Source organism: Lynx rufus, unplaced genomic scaffold (genome assembly GCF_022079265.1).
Source record: "Lynx rufus isolate CCGP_SWC_20201006 ecotype Redwood Valley unplaced genomic scaffold, mLynRuf1.p SCAF_8, whole genome shotgun sequence".
Classification (NCBI taxonomy): Eukaryota; Metazoa; Chordata; class Mammalia; order Carnivora; family Felidae; genus Lynx; species Lynx rufus.
The window spans coordinates 86,346,986-86,369,154 of record NW_025814896.1 but is presented as its reverse complement, the minus strand read 5'-3'; the positions used below and the strand labels follow the sequence as shown (position 1 = coordinate 86,369,154).

The window sequence follows — 22,169 nt, the reverse complement described above, 5'->3', positions numbered from 1 at the left end:
TTATTCCTAGGAATTTTATGGTTCTTGTTACAATCATCTATGTTCTTAAAAGATATGTATTCAAGATGCCTCCCCCCAGTGTATTTCTGTTTTTAACCTTTCATTGAAAAAACAGGGGGAATTACCTTATATTGGGGCTTATATGAAACATAGTATGTGAGATATATCTGTAGATTAATATGAGAAAAGTCAGGTGTCATATATATGAGGGAGATGGGATGTAATTATGGCTAGTTTTGCCCGAATTATTGATTTCAAGTGTTAAAATACAGTCAGCAAACATTCTGGAGAATATTGAAACCTATATCAAGTATCTGAAATTATTAAAACCATTAACCAGCCTACTAAATTTATTATTCTTATGCTGTCCAGAACATTTTATTTTTACTTAAAAAAAATCCCTGCCTAGCTCCTCATTCACTTAGCTTAGATCTAGTTTAACCGTTAACCCTCAGTCCTGACTTTTATGATCACTATAAGAGGTCTTTGACAAGGGGTTTATTGGGAAAGAGTCATTTCATCTTTTGCCATCTTGGTTTCCCTATTTACATAAAGAGGATCATTTTGTCTGGCCTGCTTATTCCATAGGATTACTGTAAGCGTCCAACGACATGGAAGTGAACAGAGAGTACTGTACTAGGCAAGCTTTCCTTCCTTAATGTATACATTAAAAAAAATTAACAACCTGAAACACTCAGAGCATATATTTAGGAATTGAGGGAGGGAAGATAGAAGGAAAGAGATAAGAGAAGGAAAAAGGAAGGAGAAAAGGCAGGAAAGAGGGAAGGAGAGGAGGGAGAGAGGATATAACAAATAAATTACTCCTAAGCCGATACGGTAAATGTTGTGGATTTCTTATACCCTCATCCTTCACTTCCCCTCTGTCGGCTCTGATCATATCATTCTCACCCACACAGCTAGGGAGGACAGTGTGGTAGATGCTTTATACTTCTCCTGGGTTTGCAGACTGAGCTTTTCATTAACTTTTTTCCTTTTGCAGACACAAAATGGAGACTTGGTTGGAGTTCAGGGTTTTACCTTCTCTTGTGTGGAATATCCTAATGGCTACATTAGCCAGCATGAGTGAAGTAGGCTGTTCCAATGAATGAAACCATCTCATTAAATGAGAGTCAGCTATGTATTCATTTGATGATTTAAAAATTTTTTTCTAAGGACTTTTAAAAAGGGTTTGATTCATAACTTAGGACATGATAGAAGATAGAGAAGGTAGTAAATTTTAAAATAAGATTATACCTAAAAGGGAGAATAAATAGTTTCAAAGCATGGAGCTGAATAGATCTCTAATTTCATAATGACAATGATTAATTAGGACCAAGCCTTATCATTTCCAACACCATTTCCCCTTATTTGCTGATGATGAAAGTAAGGCTTTGAGGGGTTAAGAAAGTTGCTCAATCAGAACGAGGATCAAGGTTTCCTGGCCACAGGGTTACACTCCAAAGGGCAGGAAGTCCTGAGCTAAATTGTGTCGGACCCTGGGCAATACATTTCACACTGGGGTTTCAAGCCACGAAGGTGAAAATAAAATCTTTACAGTTTCAGAAGAATTTCCTAGGAATCAAAAAAGTAGAAATTTACAGATTCAGTTAACAGCTGATGTGGGAGTGCCACCACGTGCTGGCCTCACCAAGACTGAGATGTGGCAAAGAACATCGGGATGCCGTGTGCTTGTTGAGAACCCCACGGAAGGAGTGAGGCCCTGCAGAAGTTTCCTTCTGCGGAGCTCAGAAAGTGGTGTGCCGCACGTGTGCAGGCCCGAGGGGTCTGTGGCCTTGTCTGGGAGCAATGGGAGATTGGTGGAGGGTGGCCGGGAGGAGCACGTGGAAACAGGCTGAGAAATGGCAACGATACGGACAAAAAGAAAAAGAAATGAAGATCGTGTTAAAGCATTTTGCCAGTTCTTACCTGAGATGTTCATTAGTTTGATAAAACACTTGAGCGAGTGACACTGGAACCTGGCGTTTTCATCCACAATAATCCAGCACTGAAGATGAACTTTTTATTGGGAAGTTAACCTCTCGTTGGCTCCACACCAAGTAACGAACAGCAAGTAGTGAAGGAAATAAAGCGGGAGCCTGTCTTTATCTGCTCCCTGGAGAAGACCTTCCCTCCAGGCCTCTGGCCCCTGCCCTCCTCCTGCCCAGCTGCCCTCCCGCCTCCTCTCCTCACTGTTGATCTCTGGCTGCTTCCACTGAGGGCTGCCTCCTGCGGCCAGCTGACTGCTTCTGGTGCTACAGCCCATTAGTCTACTTTCTTCACCTGTCTGCTCAGCTCAGGTACTCTCTCAGAGGAGCCCACAATATTTGCTATCATCCCTGTGGTTCCGCAGGCCCAGTTTACGGTATTATTGAAATTCAAGGCAGGGCTGGCTTTGGTAAATATAGAATTGGCTCCGGTCCTACTTGTACGGACTGGTTAAGATTCTATAGGGGTTGCTTAAAATTTACGTTACATTTTACTGTATTTTATGGATGGAAATAGGTTTTAGTGGTGTTCACAAAGGTTGGGATTTATGTATGTGTTGAATTGTATTGCTCACTAAGCTGAGATCTTGGAACCTACAATGTATCCTACGTATATGACGTGGCATCACTGTGCAAACTCTACATCGCATTTCTGTCTTGAACTTCAGTTTCAGCTACCTCCTTGGCATGCCGACCTTGCTGCGCCGTTTTCAGTTCGAGTGTGCTAAGCTAAAAATTGCCCTCCACACAACGTCTCAGACCACTATTTTTCTAATGTTTATTTATTTATATTTATTTTTTGAGAGAGAGAGAGACAGAGAGCAAACAAGCTGGGGACAGGGGCAAAGGGAGAGAGAGAATCTTAAGCAAGCTCCACAGTGTGGAGCCCAACGCGGGGCTGTGAGATCATGACCTGAGCTGAAATCAAGAGTTGAATGCTCATGGGACACCTGGGTGGCTCAGCGATTAGGCATCTGGCTTGGGCTCAGATCACGATCTCCTGGTTTGTGAGTTTGAGCATCGTGTTGGGCTCTGTGCTGCTTCGGATTCTGTGTGTGTGTGTGTGTCTCTCTCTCTCTGTTCCTCCCCAGCTCACACTCTGCCTCTCTCTCTCTCTCAAAAATAAATAAAGATTTAAAAAATTTTTTAAAAACAGAGTTGGGCACTCAACTGACTGATTCATCCAGGTGCTCCCCAATTTTTATCTTCTAAGTGAAAAGCAAGTTAGGCGTCATCTTTCCACAGGTCCCCAAAAGGCTCGTCACTTGCCCTTCAGTGGCTTGGGCTCTGGAGGCAAACTATCCACTGGGTTAAAGTCCCAGTTCCACCACTTGGTACATGTTCCACAGTAGGTATATTATTTCGCCTCTTTGAGCCTCAGTTTCCTCCAGTGGCGAAATGGTGTCTATCTTTTGGCATTGTGAGGATGAAAGAGAATCACTCGTGTAAAGAAATGAGACATTACCAGACACACAGGGGACTCAACATTTGTTGCTATTATGGTTATTATTACTATCACCATCATCATCCCTGCTCCATCCTTACACTCGTTTTACTCACCCTATGGTGTTGCCTCTTACTTCCCAGAGGAAATGGAGGGTATTAGGTATGAAATTCCCTAACTTCCACCACCTCCAATGTAACTCTGGCTCCACCCATCTTTTCCTCTTTCCCTCCATCACAGCCAACGTTCCCCTTTCTATGATGTCTCCTCCTCCTCCTGGCTGTGCTATCTTTGCTACCCGCCTCCTTCCATCGAGTTGCCCCCTCCTGGGGGATGCGGTGTTGAAGGGAATGACTTGGCTTTGCAATTGAAGAGAGCTGGTGTCAATCTTAGATCTGCCTCTCCCTGGCCCTCCGACCAGACTCTTCATCTGCAAAATGGAGATGATGGGTGGGGAGCACCTTGATCCTAAAAGCGTGGGACTCAACGCGAGGCACAAAGAAGGACCTATATAAATAGCAGCTGTTTTTGTTACTGTTATGTCTGTTAGGGTTGCCAGCCTCGTGCCACTGTGCATTACACAGTGTAGGTGCTTAACAAACATTTGTTCTAGTGGTGGTGGTGAATGATGAATTATTAGCCATGATAACTTGCCTCTGGCTGGGACTCAAGATTCCTGACTCCTCAGAGAGCTGCCTGATGTCACCACTGCAAGCTCCAGAGAGCAGCATTTATGCAGCAGGGGGATGCTCCAACCAAAATCATTTTATTTCTATGAGGATTTTCCCCCAAACCTAATGCAGTCTCCTGGTGAGCTGGACTAGACCAAGCAGAAGAATACCTTTTCTCTGGCTGTATACAGGTTCAAAGGTTCAAAGTTCAGGGGGCAGCAACAGTCTCCTTGTCTCCCCGTGGGTCACAGTTCAATCCATTTGAGAAGAAAAACAACCACGTAGAAAACACATTAAGGACAAGAAGGGGTCCAGGAGTGCCTGGGTGGCTCAGTCAGTTAAGTGTCTAACTCTTGTTTTTGGCTCAGGTGGTGATCTGAAGGTTCATGAATTAGAACCCCGCATAGGGTTCTACACTGACAATCCCAAGAGGAGCCTGCTTGGGATTCTCTCAACCTCTCTCTCTCTACCCTTACCCCGCGCATGCTCTCTCTCTCTCTCTCTCTCTCTCTCTCTCTCTTTCAAATAAAGAAATTAATTAATTTTAGCAAAAGAACAAAAAGGGGTCCAGAGACCTTAATCTTTAAGACTTAGGGAAAGGAAAAAAAAATCATAAAAAAAAAAAAAAGGGGCGCCTGGGTGGCGCAGTCGGTTGAGCGTCCGACTTCAGCCAGGTCACGATCTCGCGGTCCGGGAGTTCGAGCCCCGCGTCGGGCTCTGTGCTGACAGCTCAGAGCCTGGAGCCTGTTTCCGATTCTGTGTCTCCCTCTCTCTCTGACCCTCCCCCGTTCATGCTCTGTCTCTCTCTGTCTCAAAAATAAATAAACTTAAGAAAAAAAAAAATTAAAAAAAAAAAAAAAAGACTTAGGGAAAGGAGTGGTAGGTTGGGAAGGATGTGTCCTCCTAATTGGAAGATGCCCAGACCCTTCTTGTCTCATCAGCCATGTGAGGACCAGAATTCTCATGAATCCCTGCCAGGATAACTAACATAATCAATTTTTAAAAATGGTCAAAAAGAGAACCTCAATATTTTCAAAGGAGACCCCTCTAAGGAAGGAGAGTAGGTAGGTATGGCCTGGGACAGAAAGTGGGTGGATGGATGGCAAGAGTTAAGAGATGTAAGTACTTTTAGAGGTTAGAATGCATCCATAGAGTTGAGGAAGATCGAGACATTTAGCGATGCTAGTATCCTTAATTTAAATATAGATTCTTCTGAACAACCTTCAGCTTAATTTTCTATATAAAACCCAAGCAGACAAATATGGGATGGCGCCACATCAAAAATGTCCTCCTTTGTTTATTGGTTTCATTGAGCAGATACTATGTGCCAAGCTTCATACTAGTTTCCGAGGATAAATGAATGGAATACAGCTTCTGCCCTTAAGTTGTCCATGGTATTCGAAGACAGGCATTCTAACCTTATCTCAGGGAAGCTGATACAACTCACAAGTATGTTAACCATGCAACAGAGAATGACCATTCTTGTGCCTAGAATAACAGCTTGGGTCTGCATATTTTGGAATCTGCTTTATCACAGATTTGGTCACTTGGCTTTATTGCTCTGGTGTTTCATGTTAGCTAAGCCAATGATTGCTATATGGGGAGAGTGGCAGAATCAAGTGACCACAGAAATCTCCTTTAAGAAAATCCTACAATTGTCTATTGTTCATCTATCCAAACTCCATTTAGCTGTCTGGTTGACTATTTAAAGAATTCTGTTGTTATTCTTCACTAGAATTCCTTTTAGATGCTGTTACCAATCCCAACTGCACAAAATCCCCAGGGACAATTAACCAACAAGTCCTAAACATAAAACCTTGATAATAATATTATTATTATTACTAATAATTATTATTATCACTAATAATAATTTTGGAGAGCGTGTGAAGGTCCATATAAATGGCTTTGGTCTCCTGGACTTCCACACAAAGTAAATTGCATCAGAACAGGCTTCACTGAAAGGACTTATCTAAAATTCACTTTATCATTTTTCCAGTCATATATTCACATCGCTTTGTAAAGATTGCTTACACAGAATTGCTGTCTTATGACATCATATAATTAGGTTGGAACTTGACTCTGTGATCTGACCTTTTTCCATTGAAGGGAAGTAACAAAAAGAGATATACTTGGGAGTGACTGAGCCTTTTAAGGCAGAAGTGACCATCTCCTTTTGTTTAGAAAACAGAAGTTGGATTCTGCAAATAGATTTGCTGTTCCAACATTACCTATAAATCCAAAGGTTATTCATTGCTTCAAGTTTCTTTTTTGTTGTTGTTGTATGCATGACATTTAATGAAGATGGGTCACATGTAGACCGTGAGTTCACAAGGAAATGTATGATGCCCAGCAACGGTTCTGTCACAACACACTTAGGCTATCACGCTGATACGGAAGACCTTCTCCAAGAAGCCCTTCTGGCATGCAACCTTCTGAACTTGTCAAGTGAAAGTATTCAGAAGAGTGGCTGCCCACTGATAAGGGGGTCTCAGTTATTTCTCTCTCCTTCCTTCTCTCTTCCTGCAGAGTGTCTGAGTCCAGCTGGCCTGACCTCTGATGTTCCTTCCCACTTTGAGAGGCAACGATTCTGTTACGGGATTTGCCTCAGTGGCTCGGGAGACTGGGGAACAAGGGGTTACTTTGTAACATTCTATATGGTTATACATTCTCAGACTATGACACCGATATTCACACGCTGATCTGGCTGAAACAAATCTTTTTAAATAAAACCATGTGTTATTTTTTTTTTCTTCCAGGTATCCATCATCTTATACTAGTCACTTTCCAAGTTCAATATCATGAGTGTGTGTTTGCCCAGACCTTGCAGCTCTCTAGGGGGGGTCCTGGTGGTAATCTCAAAGAAGGAGTGTGTGTCACTTTTTCTGAATATATGCACACCGAATTCTATAGACATGACCCTATCCTCTTAATGAAAAAAGAAAGGGGAACTCATTTTTTGCCTGTCCCTCTGGGAAACAGGAGAGAACATTTGAAACTGAAACATTCCTAGGAAATCTGAAAATATTTAAGTGCGCATTCTGCCTTCAGGGAGACCACATTAACAGCTAGTACAGAGAAGCCCACAGCCTTACACCTGATTTATGCATATAACCATGCAGTCAAGGTTTTAGGTCATGCCCTCTCCACCTTCTCAGAGCCCAACTATAAGGACTATCAGCCTGTTTGGACAAATCAGAGGGAGAAGTTAGTTTAAATCCAAGTTTCTCCTAACTCGGTGATGTCAGGGGGATTCACTCAATTGTTTCGAACCTGAGTTTCATCTGTAAAATGGGGAAACAAATGCCACCTTCACAAAATGAGGCTTAGGTCACGGGGGCAGATGGCTGACACCCTGCGGGACTTAGTGTAGAACTCCGGGGTTATTCCTCTCCCCTGTCCCACATTAACATGTTTGGAGAGCCCAGGAAACATGCTCTTCATGGTTCCTCATGGAACTGGAGTCCAAACAACTAGAAATCCACTAATTTCCTTACCTCGTGTCTCTTAGTTTTTCTTCTAAGCTGCTTGCCAGGTCTGAGTGTCTTGCGAGGCGTGAATGGCAGCTTATCTTGCTGAGAGTGTGGAATAAACCCTTAGCAGCCTCTGGTGTTAAAGGGCTTGACTTATCTCAGTGTGATGGCAGAGAGCCCTGGCTGGGTGTGCGTCTTTGCCTTTGCACCCTGTATGGCTGCTTACCACAGCTGTCAAACACCTCGAGTGATCCCAAGAGCACACTGACGGATGGCCTATTCCGCTCGTAGGATCTCCTAGGCCAGTGGGCATTTTCATTTTTAGTATTTACTCCTTAAGGAGCACATGCCCAAAAAGATTTTGTTAGGCTCAAAGAACTGTGAAAATGTCACTTAAGGCACAGATAATACAATCTTCTGTAACATGTAAAAGCTCGCTTCATTCAATGAATAAATGTGAAAGGTGAGAAATTCGATTTAAAATGCAACTGGGAAACTCACTATTCTATTTGTTTTTTTTTAATTTTTAAATGTTTATTTACGACTTTTGAGAAGGAGAGAGAGAACACAAGCGAGACAGGGGCAGAGAGAGAGGGAGACACAGAATCGAAATAAGCTACAGGCTCTGAGCTGTCAGCAGAGCCCCCCGTGGGGCCCGAACCCACGAACTGCGAGATCGTGACCTGAGCTGAAATTGGACATTCGATCAGTTGAGCCACCCAGGGGCCCCCTCACTATTCTAAGACATTCTTTGTGAAGCTTTTTTTGAGCTAATCATCAGCATAATATTTTATCTTTTTGGATCAATTTATATACTTTTTCTGAATGTGGGCTGTCTTTTCTTCCTTTGTGAGCAAAGGAGGATAAGATAATCATTTATCTTCTTGTTATTTTCAAGAGTTGGAGATAGCAGATGGGGTACTAGTTCTTAGGAAAAGAGGCACCCTTCTCTCAGAACTTTTCCCAAGGGCTTCTAGAGCACCAAGAGAAAGGTTCAAACTTGCTCTTTCATTGTAAGGGCTTAATCCATTTGGATTTGATTTTTGCATAAAGAGTGAAGTAGGCAATCAATGTTTCCAATAAATGATCCCAGCACCATTTATCAAATCATCGATCTTTTTCCCACTTACCTGCAAAATGCAAGCCATTATGTATCATTTTTTCATATTTGGAAGTCTTTTTCTGGGCTCTTTTCTGTTTTGACCTCTTCCTACAAAAACACAGCATCGTCTTGATTATTGCTGATTTTTAATGGGTTTTAATAGTTGGCAAGAAAACTCTGCCATCGAATTCTCCCAAGATTGCCTTAGCTATTCTTAACCCTTTGTTTCTTTCTACACTTAAATTTTAGGCTCGTCTTTCCAAGTTTTATTAAAAGTCCTGTTAGGATTGCCACTGAAATTTTATTGAATCTATGTAGGGATTTAGGGAATATTGACATCTTTATTATATTGCCTTATTCGTGAATTTGGAATGTTGCTCCGTTCATGTAAGTCTCCTTTCCTGTCCTTCAATGACATTACTTTTTGCTCCTGGGTACTGCGATTTACATGGGTTGAATCATTCATTATAGAGTTGTGGGAGCCAACACAATACTTTAAAACAGTGCTTGCTTCCCAACTCAAATTATGCCTTTTGTCCAGAAGATGATCTCATGCTCTGTTGCAGATACCAGGAATGAATGGGGAGAGCAAGAGAAGAGAGAGCCCCCAAGGCTCAACCAGAGTCCTTGAAGTCAACCAACACAAATGTTGGCAAGGATGTGGAAAAATAAGAACTCCCACGAGAAACAGAACTGGGAAAATCATTTGGCAAACACTTTGGCAATAAGATTATTCGTAGTAGCACTGTATGGAATAGGGAGAAAAGAAACAACCCAGTGTCTTATCAACAGAGTGATGAACAAATAAATCTTACATATTTATAAAACCAATAACCATGCTGTTGAGTGCAAAAAATCAAGTCACATAAGAGACTTTACAGCGTGATTATTTATATATAAGTTAAAATAGGCAAAACTAAACTTCATATTTTTAGGAATTTGTTCATATGTAGTAAAATCATAAAAAATGTAATAGACTGATTAGCAGAAAATTCAGTCTAGTAGTTACATCTACTGAAGAGAAGGACACAAATTGGGAAGGGTTTCACTGTAGGTTTTAAAGGTAACTGGGCTTTTGCACTTTTTAAAAATGTTTTATTTATTTTTGAGAAAGAGACAGAGTGCAAGAAGGGGAGAGGCAGAGGGAGAGGGAGACACAGAATCTGAAGCAGGCTCCAGGCTCTGAGCTGTCAGCACAGAACCCAACACGGGGCTCGAACACATGGACTGTGAGATCATGGCCTAGGCCGAGGTCAGACGCTTAACTGACTGAGCCACCCAAGTGCCCCAGGCCTTTTCCACTTATAAACTGGGTGTTGGTTCCACGGTTATTTCAGTTTTACTATTTTCATCAAAATTTTTAGGGGCGCCTGGGTGGCTTGGTCGGTTAAGCATCTGACTTCGGCTCAGGTCATGATCTCACGGACCGTGAGTTTGAGCCCCGCGTCGGGCTCTGTGCTGACAGCTCAGAGCCTGGAGCCTGCTTAAGATTCTGTGTCTCCCTCTCTCTCTGCTCCTCCCATGTTCATGCTCTGTCTCTCTCTGTCTCAAAAATAAATAAACGTTAAAAAAAATTTTTAATTTTTATATACTTCATATAAACACTTTGTGTATATGGTAATAAGATTTTAGAATGACAAGTTAATTATTTGCAGTTTTAGATGAGTAGTATAGATGGCACAAAAACCGATCCAGATATGTCGAGGGGGGGTCTCAAGAAAATGCATGCCTACTTTAATAATGGATACTTATTTTAAATGGAATTTGTACTGTTATGAAATTATTGTGAGTAATCTTAAGGAAGAAAATATTTGGATGTTCGCTATGATTTATTCCTTCAATGACTATTAATTAACTACTATGTGCCAGGTAAAGCTCTAGGCACTTACTGACATTGTGGAATGTGTATTCCTGCCAGGGGATAAAGAACAGGTGGCAGAGAGAGATAGAAAAACGTGTGCATATTAATTAAATTTTATTAATTTATCTTATGTTGGGAGGTGATTATATTAATAAATTGTATCTTATGTTGGGAGGTGATTAGGAGTGCTAGAGCAGGTAAGTACGTTTAAGATTGCTTGGCAGACTGCCATTGTGAAGAGACTGTTCAGAGCAGGCTTCATGGAGGAGGTTACTTCTGAGCAAAGACTAGAAGGGGGTGAGAGTGACTATGTGGCTTTGGAGGAGGGAGGAAGGTTGTTTCAGGCAGAGGAGCAATTGAAGCAAGGATTGTAAAGCGGGAACACGCGTGGGGTGTTTAAAGAATACCACGGTGGCCACTGGGGCTGGTGTGGAGTTAGTAAGAGGCAATGACATCAGAGACGTAATAGAGGGCCATGTGGGCTTTTGTAAGACTTTGTCTTTTTCTCTGAGTGAGGAAAGGAGTGATGATATGATGTCATGTCAGGATCTAGGTGCCATGTTGAGAATGAACTGCTAGGAGGTGAGGACAGAAGCAGTTAGTAGCCTATTACCACAATCCAGGCAAGAGGTGATGTGGCACAGACTATTAGTTTCCATGTATTTTTGAGACTGGCGGTATTGTATGGAGAATAAATGTTATCTGACCACTCCATAATTTCTCTTTTACAGACCTGAATTTCAAGTAAACAAATATATGAATACATTACTGGTTGTGAAGACCATGTGGGAATGTGAAAAACCTTTGAGATGAAATGGTGAGTGACAAAAAAGGAAAAGGCAAAGTTACGTATCTGTGTAGCATGGCTATTTAAAAAGAATCCATGGGGCGCCTGGGTGGCTCAGTCGGTTGGGCGTCCGACTTCGGCTCAGGTCACGATCTCATGGTCCGTGAGTTCGAGCCCCGGGTCGGGCTCTGTGCTGTCAGCTCAGAGCCTGGAGCCTGCTTCGGATTCTGTGTCTCCCTCTCTCTCTGCCCCTCCCCCACTCATGCTCTGTCTCTCTCTCTCTCTCTGTGTCAAAAATAAATAAACATTAAAAAAATTTTTTTGTTAAGAATCCAGGACCTCCTAAGTGGTCCAGCCCCTGCTTCCTCTTAGACTTCATCTTGTGTAACTCTCCCCCTCACTTGATTTTAATAACCATCCTGCCCTTCTTGCTGATGCTTGCACCTCCCAAACATGCTGTCACTTTACAGTCTTTGCATGGGCAGTTCCCGCTGCCTGCAATGCTCTTCCTTCCGTGGACCCGCATGGCTGGCTCCCTCACCTCCACTTGGGAGGCCTTCCCTAGACTTGACAATTAAATAGCAACCCCTTTCCCTTGGCATTCCTTGTCCTCTTACTTTTTTTCCCCCCACTGTATTTATCACCACCAAACAGACACTTCATTTTAGTTGTATATTTGTTTATTGTTTCTCTTCTCCCAGCTTGAAAGTAAACTCCATAAGGTCAGGGGTTTGGTCTGTTTTCTTTAGGTTTTGTTTTTGATCCATACATAGTAGGTATGTACAAGAAATCTTGAGGGGAAAACTGTGACAAAGAACTGAATTTTTTTATTACTAGCCTAATTACTAGTTAAAACAATTTTTTTAAATGCTTATTTGTTTTTGAGAGAGAGACAGCATGAGTGGGGGCGGGGAGGGGCAGAAAGAGAGGGAGACACACAGAATCCGAAGCAGGCTCCAGGCTCCGAGATGTCAGCACAGAGCCCGACGTGGGGCTGGAACTCAGGAACTGTGAGATCATGACCTGAGCTGAAGTCAGACGCTTAACCGACTGAGCCACCCAGGCGCCCCTATTACTAGCCTAATTATTGATGAAAATTCACATGAGAAGCCTGATTGGTGAATGAAGGGCTCATGTGGAAGGTTATAGAAAGAAGGAGGTAAGGGGCTACTTAAACCACAGACGTTGGAGGAGCTGAGTTGAGGAGATGGCCCCTGTGTGTTGCTGTGTGAGAACCACTTGGTAGACAGACAAGTGGTTGCTCAGGTAAGTAGCAACCTAAATGCTGAGGGCTCAGAAGAAGCAAGGAAACACTTCCTTGACTGAAAATGTGGACTCTGAAACATGAATTGATGAGAAATGCCACCGTCGAGGCAGCTTCCAATCCTAGAGGAGATTTGGGGGGAGATGACATCAGAGGAGAAGAGCAGGAGCTCTCTGACCCAGCTGAGGGACAAAGGCAGCCCAAATGGTTTCCTAAGTCTCGGTACTATGGGCAAGATCTGGACTGGAGAGCGAGACGGCAGCCAGAAAGCAGATTCTAGTAGCAGGCAAGGGAATAATCAGTGCAGGCTATCTATCCTCGTGTTGAGTTAGCAAATTCTAACGGCATGTAGCTTGCAGAGCTCTGGCTTAGTTTTAGGCAATACTTAACGTGCACCTGTTATACATAGTACAACGGTAATATGTAGTGCCAAAATACCAAAATATTTTCATACAGGTTGGTAAATAGCTGTTGCCCAAGCCCCTCCAAACCAGTATCCCACCCCAAACTCCCCAAGATCTAGAGCTCATTAAGGGAAGCTTGGGGCCTCTGTAATCCTGCTCTGGACCTCTGGCTTGTATCTGTTTTGATTGGCTTGGACCCGTTATATAGCTTGCTGAATGTTTTTGTTATCATACTTGGTTTGAGAAGGTATACCTCAAAGTCCTGAAAATTCCTAAGTAGCAAGAGTAGTGTCAGGCTTCTGAAGTAGGGTCCAAGGTGGAAGGTGGAGTCATGTCCAAAGATCTCCTGACTTCACTGACCATTTGTCAGTCAAGACAATTTTGTTGATCGCATTTATTCAGGACCTGTTCAGTCCTAACAGGGGACAGCAGCATTCACATGGGTGTTGTCCAATGGATCTTACCTTCCCTGGATCACAGATCCCTTTGAAAACTCCAATGGAGTTCAGTCAGATCCTTTGAGTATGTACAGTAACTAGAACTAGTCTTAAAAGTTGGCCCACACTTTGTAAAGTGGAGACTCTGGAGCATTTTACAGGGGGTTTGATAAGCATGATGCTAGTTAATATTTTGCTCTCCACCCATGGAGGTTCTCTTAAAACATCTAGACATGCCTTTCATCTTTGACTCAGAAAATAGTCATCTTCCATCTACTCTAAACGGGTTATAACACGTTCCAAATGAAAGGGATCCAAAATAATGAGCCAGTGCAAAGTAATAGAATAGACTATGTCCGGGAAATCAAGATAGGGGAAGGAATGTGGAGATATTTGGACCTTTTAAAGTCAGGTGAGAGCCATCAGGAGAAGCTGCTAGGTAAAATCATGTGGATAAAGACACTCTGCAGCTAAAATGCAAAGTATCCCAGGCCTAGAAGAGGGTGAGGCTTCTGCCTCTCTCCTCCATGCATGGAGTCCAATCTCCTTCCTTGTCCACCCCCAGCACAGATGTGGCGCTTAGGGACATTGCATTTCAAGAAGTCATAGGCATTGAGATGTGGTTATAGACATTTTGTTATTTTATATTTAAGTCAGCCAAAAATATAAACATTCTTGATGCAGCAACTGGTCCAGATGTTCAACCCCAACAGTTACTCCAACACCGAATACGGAGGATTCATGGAAATCTCAGCTGCATGTGTTCCCCCTAACAATGCAAAACGCTGGATGGAGTTCTGTGATGTGGGATGTCCGTCCCTCCTCCTGACCTTTGAAGTCAGTGCGCCCGGGCTGTAAGTACCGTCACTTACTCTGCTGTCCTGAGGCAGTTACACGCACATGCCTGCCATTCAGAGTTTTGGAGTGTGCGTTGACATCTCTGTGTGTGTGAAGAGAAACGGGTGCTTGTTTTGATGCAGGACATGATACAAGGGCCCTGCTGGTATGCTGTCAGAAACCTCATGTTAAAGCCCATCCCCGGGGCGGGTTGGACTCTCTTGCTTATGGACCTGTTAGGGTGTAATCTATTTCTACTCTACAATTGTCTTTTTAATGTGGGAGCCGGAGCCTCAACCCAGATGGAACACTGAATCAAAATCAACAACTACTCAACAAAGGCACAATTTTGAGGAGAGACTTTCCCTCAAAATACAAGTCTTTCTATGGTAGTTCAAGAAAACTACTGTAAAGTTGCATTTTAGGGGAGGAAAGGATCAGAAGATGGTTGCACAGGGAGCTCACAAGAAAAAGGATAGTGGAGATATTGTAGCTAACCTATTGGGGTAAACATAGGAAAGTTTAACTCAGAAACTAGGAGAGTATTCCAGTGTATCAAATACCTGGAACCAACGCCAGCTGCCTGTAATTGCACAGGGAGTGCACTGAACAAGTCAGGAGACACCAGTCCCACCACCTCAGGGGAGAGAGCACTCCCTGGAATTTTCCACCCGGCCTGACCGCACCACACCAATACTGCCACTAACTAGGGCTGGAAAGTGATATGAACTTGATTTGTCCTTCCTAAACCAGGCACACAATCAGTTTCACCAGTTTCTCAGACAAAGGCATTTGGCATTTTTCATCTGCCTAATAATGCTGTTTGCCAAAATTTTATTTGGAACCACCTGATCAGTTTGGTTTAGTCATAAAGATGGATTTGGCAGAGATTTTTGGCCATCCTGCTACTTCATTGCCTGGGTGAAGGACCTGGGCTTCACGTCCAGCTGCAAATCGCTGCCTGCTTCCTGACTGTGGACTCTCTAGGGAAGGCTCGGCTGGGGCTTACTTAGCCCTTGCCCCAACCTCAGTGAACACCGGTTGAAAAGTCTGTTTTCTTCTTTGTGTAACAGTCAGAAGGCCTAGGTTCAAATCCTGACTCTATCACCTTGTAGCTCTGTGACCTCTAGCAAGTTATTGAATTTTAGTGACCCATACCTGCGATGGGAATAATAATAGGGTTATTAGAGGGAGCACATTTGGTGATATACACAAAGCACCTAGCACAACGCCTGTTTATAGGAAAGCACCTAAGAAATTTTAGTTGCTATTATAATGAAACACTCACCCTATGTTTCAAAAGCCATTTAACCAGATTAAATCTGTATGAAAAGGCCCTTGACCACAAAGTTTATACTTCCCTGTTTCTAAAAACGTAAGCTTCTAAAAATTTATATAAATTCATTTATATCTATTAGCTTAACTTAGAGATGCTGGATATTTGATCTGACTTCAGAAATGTTGATGTGAGGACAGAAGCCGTATCACTGGAATTAATACGTGTTGCCACTGATGTGTATTGTGTTGATTCTTAGTATCTATTCTAGGCATGTGTGAAAGTGAACCGCATAAAAGCAGAACTTAGACATTCCTGCCAAAAGGAAGTGGATTGAAAGGAAGAGAAGCAGAGCTTCTGTGAAGAGAAAATTGTCCTATCTCTTCGCCAGTGTCAGAATGTGGAAATGTTTACAAAATGCTCATTAAAAGAAAAAAGGATCGCAAGATAGAAACAAAATCTGGTGCACAAGTTTACACTGGGGAGATAAGAAAGGCTAGGCCCCTATAGGGGATTTTGTTATCCAATTACTGCAACCTGACTTTTGAGGGGAGAGGAAGAGTGATAGGGGGAGGGAGAGAGAGGGGAAGAGTTTCCAAACTTGTCTCCAGTGACACGAGACATTAACGCGCTACAAGATAAAACTGCCACTTAGAGCCCAGGAGAGCTAAACCTTCCCCGGTTGGCCTGGGGGCTTGAGCAGAGTCATGGGTTCTCTGGCCCTGCAACTGTGCGCTCTCGTCTGCCTGGTGGTTCACTCAGTTTCTGGCAGCCCCATCATGAGTCTGGAGCAGTCACCTCTGGAAGAAGATATGCCCCTCTTCGATGATGTCTTCTCAGAGCAAGATGGTGTCGACTTTAACACATTGCTGCAGAGCATGAAGAATGAATTCCTCAAGACACTGAACCTCTCCGACATCCCTTCGCAGGATTCAGCCAAGGTTGACCCACCAGAGTACATGCTGGAGCTCTACAACAAATTTGCAACAGATCGGACCTCCATGCCATCTGCCAACATCATTAGGAGCTTCAAAAATGAAGGTAAGTTTACATATTATTGATAGATTCTGCTTGGATTTTTTTTTCAAGAGGCGGATAAGAAAATTTACAATGCGTGGGAATAATATAGATAAGGGTGAATGCCTTTGTATAAGGGTGTATGTACATAGATACTCAAAAACAATTCACATTTTGGGTCTATACCATTTTCATGGTCATTTCCCAAATGTTATTAAAAGGTACTAAAGAATATCTTTTAATCCAAAGCCATTTTGACTTCATGATTGGGTTGTTAAAATTTTTTTAAGTTTGAACAGTGATAAAAAAATTATGTTGGTCGACCACTATACTTGTGCGTGTCATTTTCCAGATACGTCTCAATTTCCGTTTGCCTTTTGATTGACTCAAAAATGCATGAACTTCTGCTTGGAATGTAAATGGTGAAAACAGACAACACCCAAAAGTTGTGATTTGTGCTTCTTTCGAACTTTGAATGAGTTTCTATTTTCTGACCTTATTGAAGAAATATTCAGACAGGCTGAAAATGTATGTTTTAGAGGTTCTTCCTAAAGTTTTGGTGTGTTTGTGTGACATGTTTATCCTTGAATCACTGTTTATAATGCCCAGGAATAATGTATGACCCAGTTAATGATCCAGCTTATTTCAATGTCTTTATGAATAGTAATGTGCAAGTTTTAAATATCAGTAGGAAACCTATGGTATCTCCCCCAGCTTTATTCAGTGACTAAATCTAATGACCTAGCAAGTTAATCTTTTAGTTAATATGGTACTAGTAGGCATATGTATGGTAAAAGCTGTAGATCCAAAGAAATGAATTCTTTAATATTTACCATAATCATTAACCAGGTAGAAAAGAGGGTTTTGATTGATATTGACCAGACGTTCTTAAAAGCAGAAAGGCAATAGCAAAGCAATAGCTTAGGATTTGGAATTTTGAGACACGGTTGACTTAGTAGCTAGAGATAATTAGTTTAATTTCTCTGGGCCTCAATTTGCTCATCTGTAAATTGGGGATAATATACCTATGTAACATAATTGAGCTATTTCAAAGAGGTTCTGAGTAAGAAAGCACTGCATTTACTATGAATTGCTGAATAAACGTCAGATATTACGAATGAATTCCTTAAATTCTAGGCACTGGAGGAAATGGGGAGTGGGTGTTGCTCAGTCCTAAAGATATCGTTTGCCTTTAAAACTTAGGTAACTGCCCAAATTTCAGATGTTTAGTAACACATTGGAAATGTTACTTAGTAACATTTAGTAACATAATGGAAATGGCAAACTGAAGTTACAGATTCCTTTTGGGGGTGAGTCTGGATTGAAAATAAATAGCTTCCTTCCATGGGAAACCTTCCTAGTGTTTCTGAGCACTGAGCCCTGGGTGCCTGGCTGAGAGTGCAGGTGGGAAAGTGTTCACATCCCCTGGGAAAACAGGAGTGCTTCAGTTCTCCCTTCTTCCGTGGAGGATTTGCGTGAGGCAGGTCAGGAAGTGGAGTTTACAGAGCAACTGATCACTGGACACCAGCGAAAGCCGGAGCGGATCTCTCTGTGGACGCCCCGGCTGTGGCGTCCTCTGCCAGTCTGCGGGTGGAGTGTGCACTGGGCTAGCCCTAGTGGCTGTTAACTGTCCCTCCTTTGATTCTTTGGGTCTGCACAGTGCAGCTGCCTAGGAGACAAAGACCAACCCCTCCATCCCCACAAAACAAAACAAAAAAACCTCCTCCAAATCTAACTAATCAGGGGAAAACAAGCGCACCTCTAAGGTAGAAAAAAAACATGACTTTAATTCCTACCACTGCTGACCTCACTTCATCGTTTTGGGGAAGTCAGTCCTCTGCATTGAGGCTTGATTTGTTCTGGTGTAAAATGAGCACAATAGCAATAAAGAGTCATTGTAAGTACTAAATAAAACAATGCTTTCAAAACACCTGGCACGTTACAATATGCTCAACTAACGTCAGTTCCCTTGCCTAGAATGCAACACCTCCATCCACTACTTAGTATATTTGTACATGCTCTGCGGACTTATTTTTTTAATGGTTTTATTGAAGTATAATAGATATACAATAAACTACACATATTTGAAGTATATAATTTGACAGGTTTTGACATATATAAACATCTGCTGAAACCATGACCACAATCAAGATCATGAACATATTCATCACCACCCAAAGTTTCCTTGTGCTCCTTTGGAATTTCTTCCACCCACCACCATAAGCTTTTATCCTGCACTTTTGTCATGGATGGAGCAACCAGTCTACCTTCCTATTTTTGATCTTCTCATGTTCCCTGTCCAAGGAGAGTCAAGTCTCTCTATTCTTATAAGAGGGACAACTCCCAAGTTACTTGATGTATTAAGAACATATGCCATGCCCATAAATCACTTTGATCTGATGTTCACAATCATCAACTAATCAATATTTTGAAAGTGTTGCCTCTGTTTAAGGCATCACGGTAGCTTGGAGGCACAGAAGGAGTTTAAGGCACAGTACCTGCCAGCTTGGTCATGATCTAGTTGGGAAGACCCATTCATAAAAAGAAACCTGAAATGGAAGGATATAAATGGCAAAGCTCAAAGGAGAGACAGAGAGTAAATATTCAAGGGACCCAGAAGGGTGTGAATTTCTAGATAGGGATGTGAAGAGGGGGAAAACCCCACGAGGAAGGGCCACACACCCAAAAGGGGAGAAGACTTTCCAAGAGTCAGAGGAACATCTCCAAAGGTACAATACACAACAAGGCAAAGGAATGTTTTGGCAAATGGTGAAGATATCAGCCTACTTTATTTTTTTAAAGTTTTTATTCATTCATATATTTTGAGAGAGAGAGAGAAAGCGAGAAAGAGAGAGAGAGAGCAAGCACAGTGGGAGACGAACAGAGAGAGAGGGAGAGAATGCCAAGCAGGATCCTCACTGTCAGTGCAGAGCCCAATGTGGGACTTGAACTCACAAACCGTGAGATCATGACCTGAGCTGAAATTAAGAGTTGGGCGTTTGACTGAGCCACCCAGGCACCCCTCAGTCTCCTTTCGATAGGAATTTTTATGATTTAAACTTTCAACAAATATCAGTTGGCCAATTACAATGTTCCATGTACTGTAGGGGATGAATGGCAGCCATACGTCGATCAGGAGGTTAAGGCCTGGTTATAGCTGCTTTTAAGAGTCATGTTAGAGAATTCAAATTCATTCCTTTGACCAGTATTTCCCACTGTTGGTGTTTGAGATGATTTTAGCGGTACCCAGAGAAAGCTGTAAATTATGAAACCTTATTATATATTTTCATTAACGTGGATGAGAAAAAAGTCCACATGGCTATCACCTCAATGCCCTCATTTCATAAATGTTGTTGCTTAGGACAGAACTAAAAGAGATATTAAGTACTAAAAAAAATATTATAAAGTGAAATAAGAATATTAAAGGGTACAGTCTGGAACAAGGACCACACTAAAATCAGGAATTGGTTACAGAGTTGGGAAAACTGCTAGAGGTGATAGAGAACCCCTCCATTGGTGGGTCCTTAGTACCCTGGTTTCATGGACCCCTTTGCTGGTTGACAAATGCCTTCAGGGACATTTTGTAATCATGTATTTCCTGGGGGCAAGTGTATAGAGGCTTTGGGCTCCCGTAAAATTCTCAGATAGGAAGTCAACATGCTAACATTTGGAGGCATGCTTCTGAGACTAAAGGACTTTTAAAAATCTGTTTCATAAACATTCCGAGTGATTCTTATGTACCAAACTCCGTGATGGTTGCTAAGGGTAGAAGACTACCCTTGGGATAGAAGACTTCTATCCCAAGTTTCCTTTCGTCCCATTCCTCCTTGTTGACAACCACATGCCCAAAATTCATCCACTGTGACCCCCTTGGTATTTGGCTATCTGGTTACCTTGTCAGATTTTGGCGTCTAGAGCAGAAGTCAACAAAATATTTCTGTAAAGGGCCAGACAGATAGTAAATATTTTAGGTTTTGGGGGCCATGTTATTGTCACAATTCTACCATTGTAGTACAATAGTAGCCACTGACCACACAGAAATAAATGGGTCAGGCTATGTTCCCATGATGCTTTATTTCCAGAGGTAGAGCCCAGTATGGCCCATGGGCTATAGTTTGCCAACCCCCAATATAGCCGAAGGTCTTTTAATGCTCAGCCAACCATGTGGGCAATCTCCACCCATTACAAATGCACATGTGAAAAGCCATGAAGTCCTCATCTCTGAAAAACTTCCAAGAAAGAACAACCACCCCATGTCCAATTTGACGGCTCCTCACTGGTTGGAATAACTGGGGGCTTGCCTGCACAGTCTCCAGGCTTCCTCCCAGCTCTGTCATTCTGTGGCTGATAAGCTACGCAAGCAAGGCCGGGAGAGCGGTGTCCCATTCATCAGGCAGCCATTTTCCATCTTAGCCTTGGCCGCGAAAGTCAGCTTAGTATTCTACCACTGACCTTTCAGTGTTTTCTGTCAGAGAATGTTAACATTGTGTTTGTTCTCATTGATTTCTCAGTGTCAAGCTTCTCGTGCAGACAGGCCCTTTTATCACATAAATAAGCATCTGTTTTTCTCAGTGACATACAGCAATTCTGATTTTTGTCTTTTTTTTTCAGATCTGTTTTCCCAGCCAGCCAGTTTTAATGGGCTCCGAAAATACCCTCTCCTCTTCAATGTGTCCATTCCTCACCATGAAGAGGTTATCATGGCTGAACTGAGGTTGTACACGCTGGTGCAAAGAGATCGCATGATCTATGATGGAGTAGACCGAAAAATTACCATTTTTGAGGTACTAGAGAGCAGAGGGGACAGTGAGGGTGAAAGAAGCATGCTGGTCTTGGTGTCAGGGGAGATCTATGGAACCAACAGTGAGTGGGAGACTTTTGATGTCACTGAGGCCATTAGACGTTGGCAAAAGTCAGGTTCATCCACCCACCAGCTGGAGGTCCACATTGAGAGTAGACACGACGGAGTTGAGGATGCTGGCAGGGGACAACTGGAAATAGACACCAGTGCCAGGAATAAGCATGTCCCTTTGCTTGTCGTGTTTTCTGATGACCAAAGCAGCGAGAAGGAGCGGACAGAAGAACTGAATGAAATGATCGCCCATGAGCAACTTCTGGAGTTTGACAACTTGGGCATGGACAGTTATTCCAGTGGACCCGGAGAAGAAGCTTTGCTGCAAATGAGGTCAAACATCATCTATGACTCCACTGCCCGCATCAGAAGGAATGCTAAAGGAAACTACTGCAAGAGGACCCCGCTCTACATCGATTTCAAGGAGATTGGCTGGGACTCTTGGATCATCGCCCCACCTGGATATGAAGCCTACGAATGCCGTGGGGTTTGCAACTACCCCCTTGCAGAGCATCTCACACCCACAAAGCATGCGATTATCCAGGCCCTGGTCCACCTCAAGAATTCCCAAAAGGCTTCCAAAGCCTGCTGTGTGCCCACCAAGCTAGAGCCCATCTCCATCCTCTACTTAGACAAAGGCGTGGTCACCTACAAGTTCAAATATGAAGGCATGGCAGTCTCTGAATGTGGCTGTAGATAGGAGAGGAGTCCTGTGCTAATTTAATAACTGTAAATGTGTATATTTTGTGTTCCTATTTAATG

At 42.7% G+C, this 22,169-nt stretch overlaps 1 protein-coding gene across 1 annotated transcript; it reads left to right on the top strand.

Annotated features, from left to right (window-relative positions):
• The first annotated feature begins 16,245 nt into the window (after window positions 1-16,245).
• On the top strand, window positions 16,246-22,169 carry BMP10 (bone morphogenetic protein 10). The gene is made up of 2 exons (XM_047067462.1): window positions 16,246-16,579; window positions 21,167-22,169. The coding sequence occupies exons 1-2, from the start codon at window positions 16,246-16,248 to the stop codon at window positions 22,105-22,107; spliced, it is 1,275 nt and encodes a 424-aa protein (XP_046923418.1). The 3' UTR covers window positions 22,108-22,169.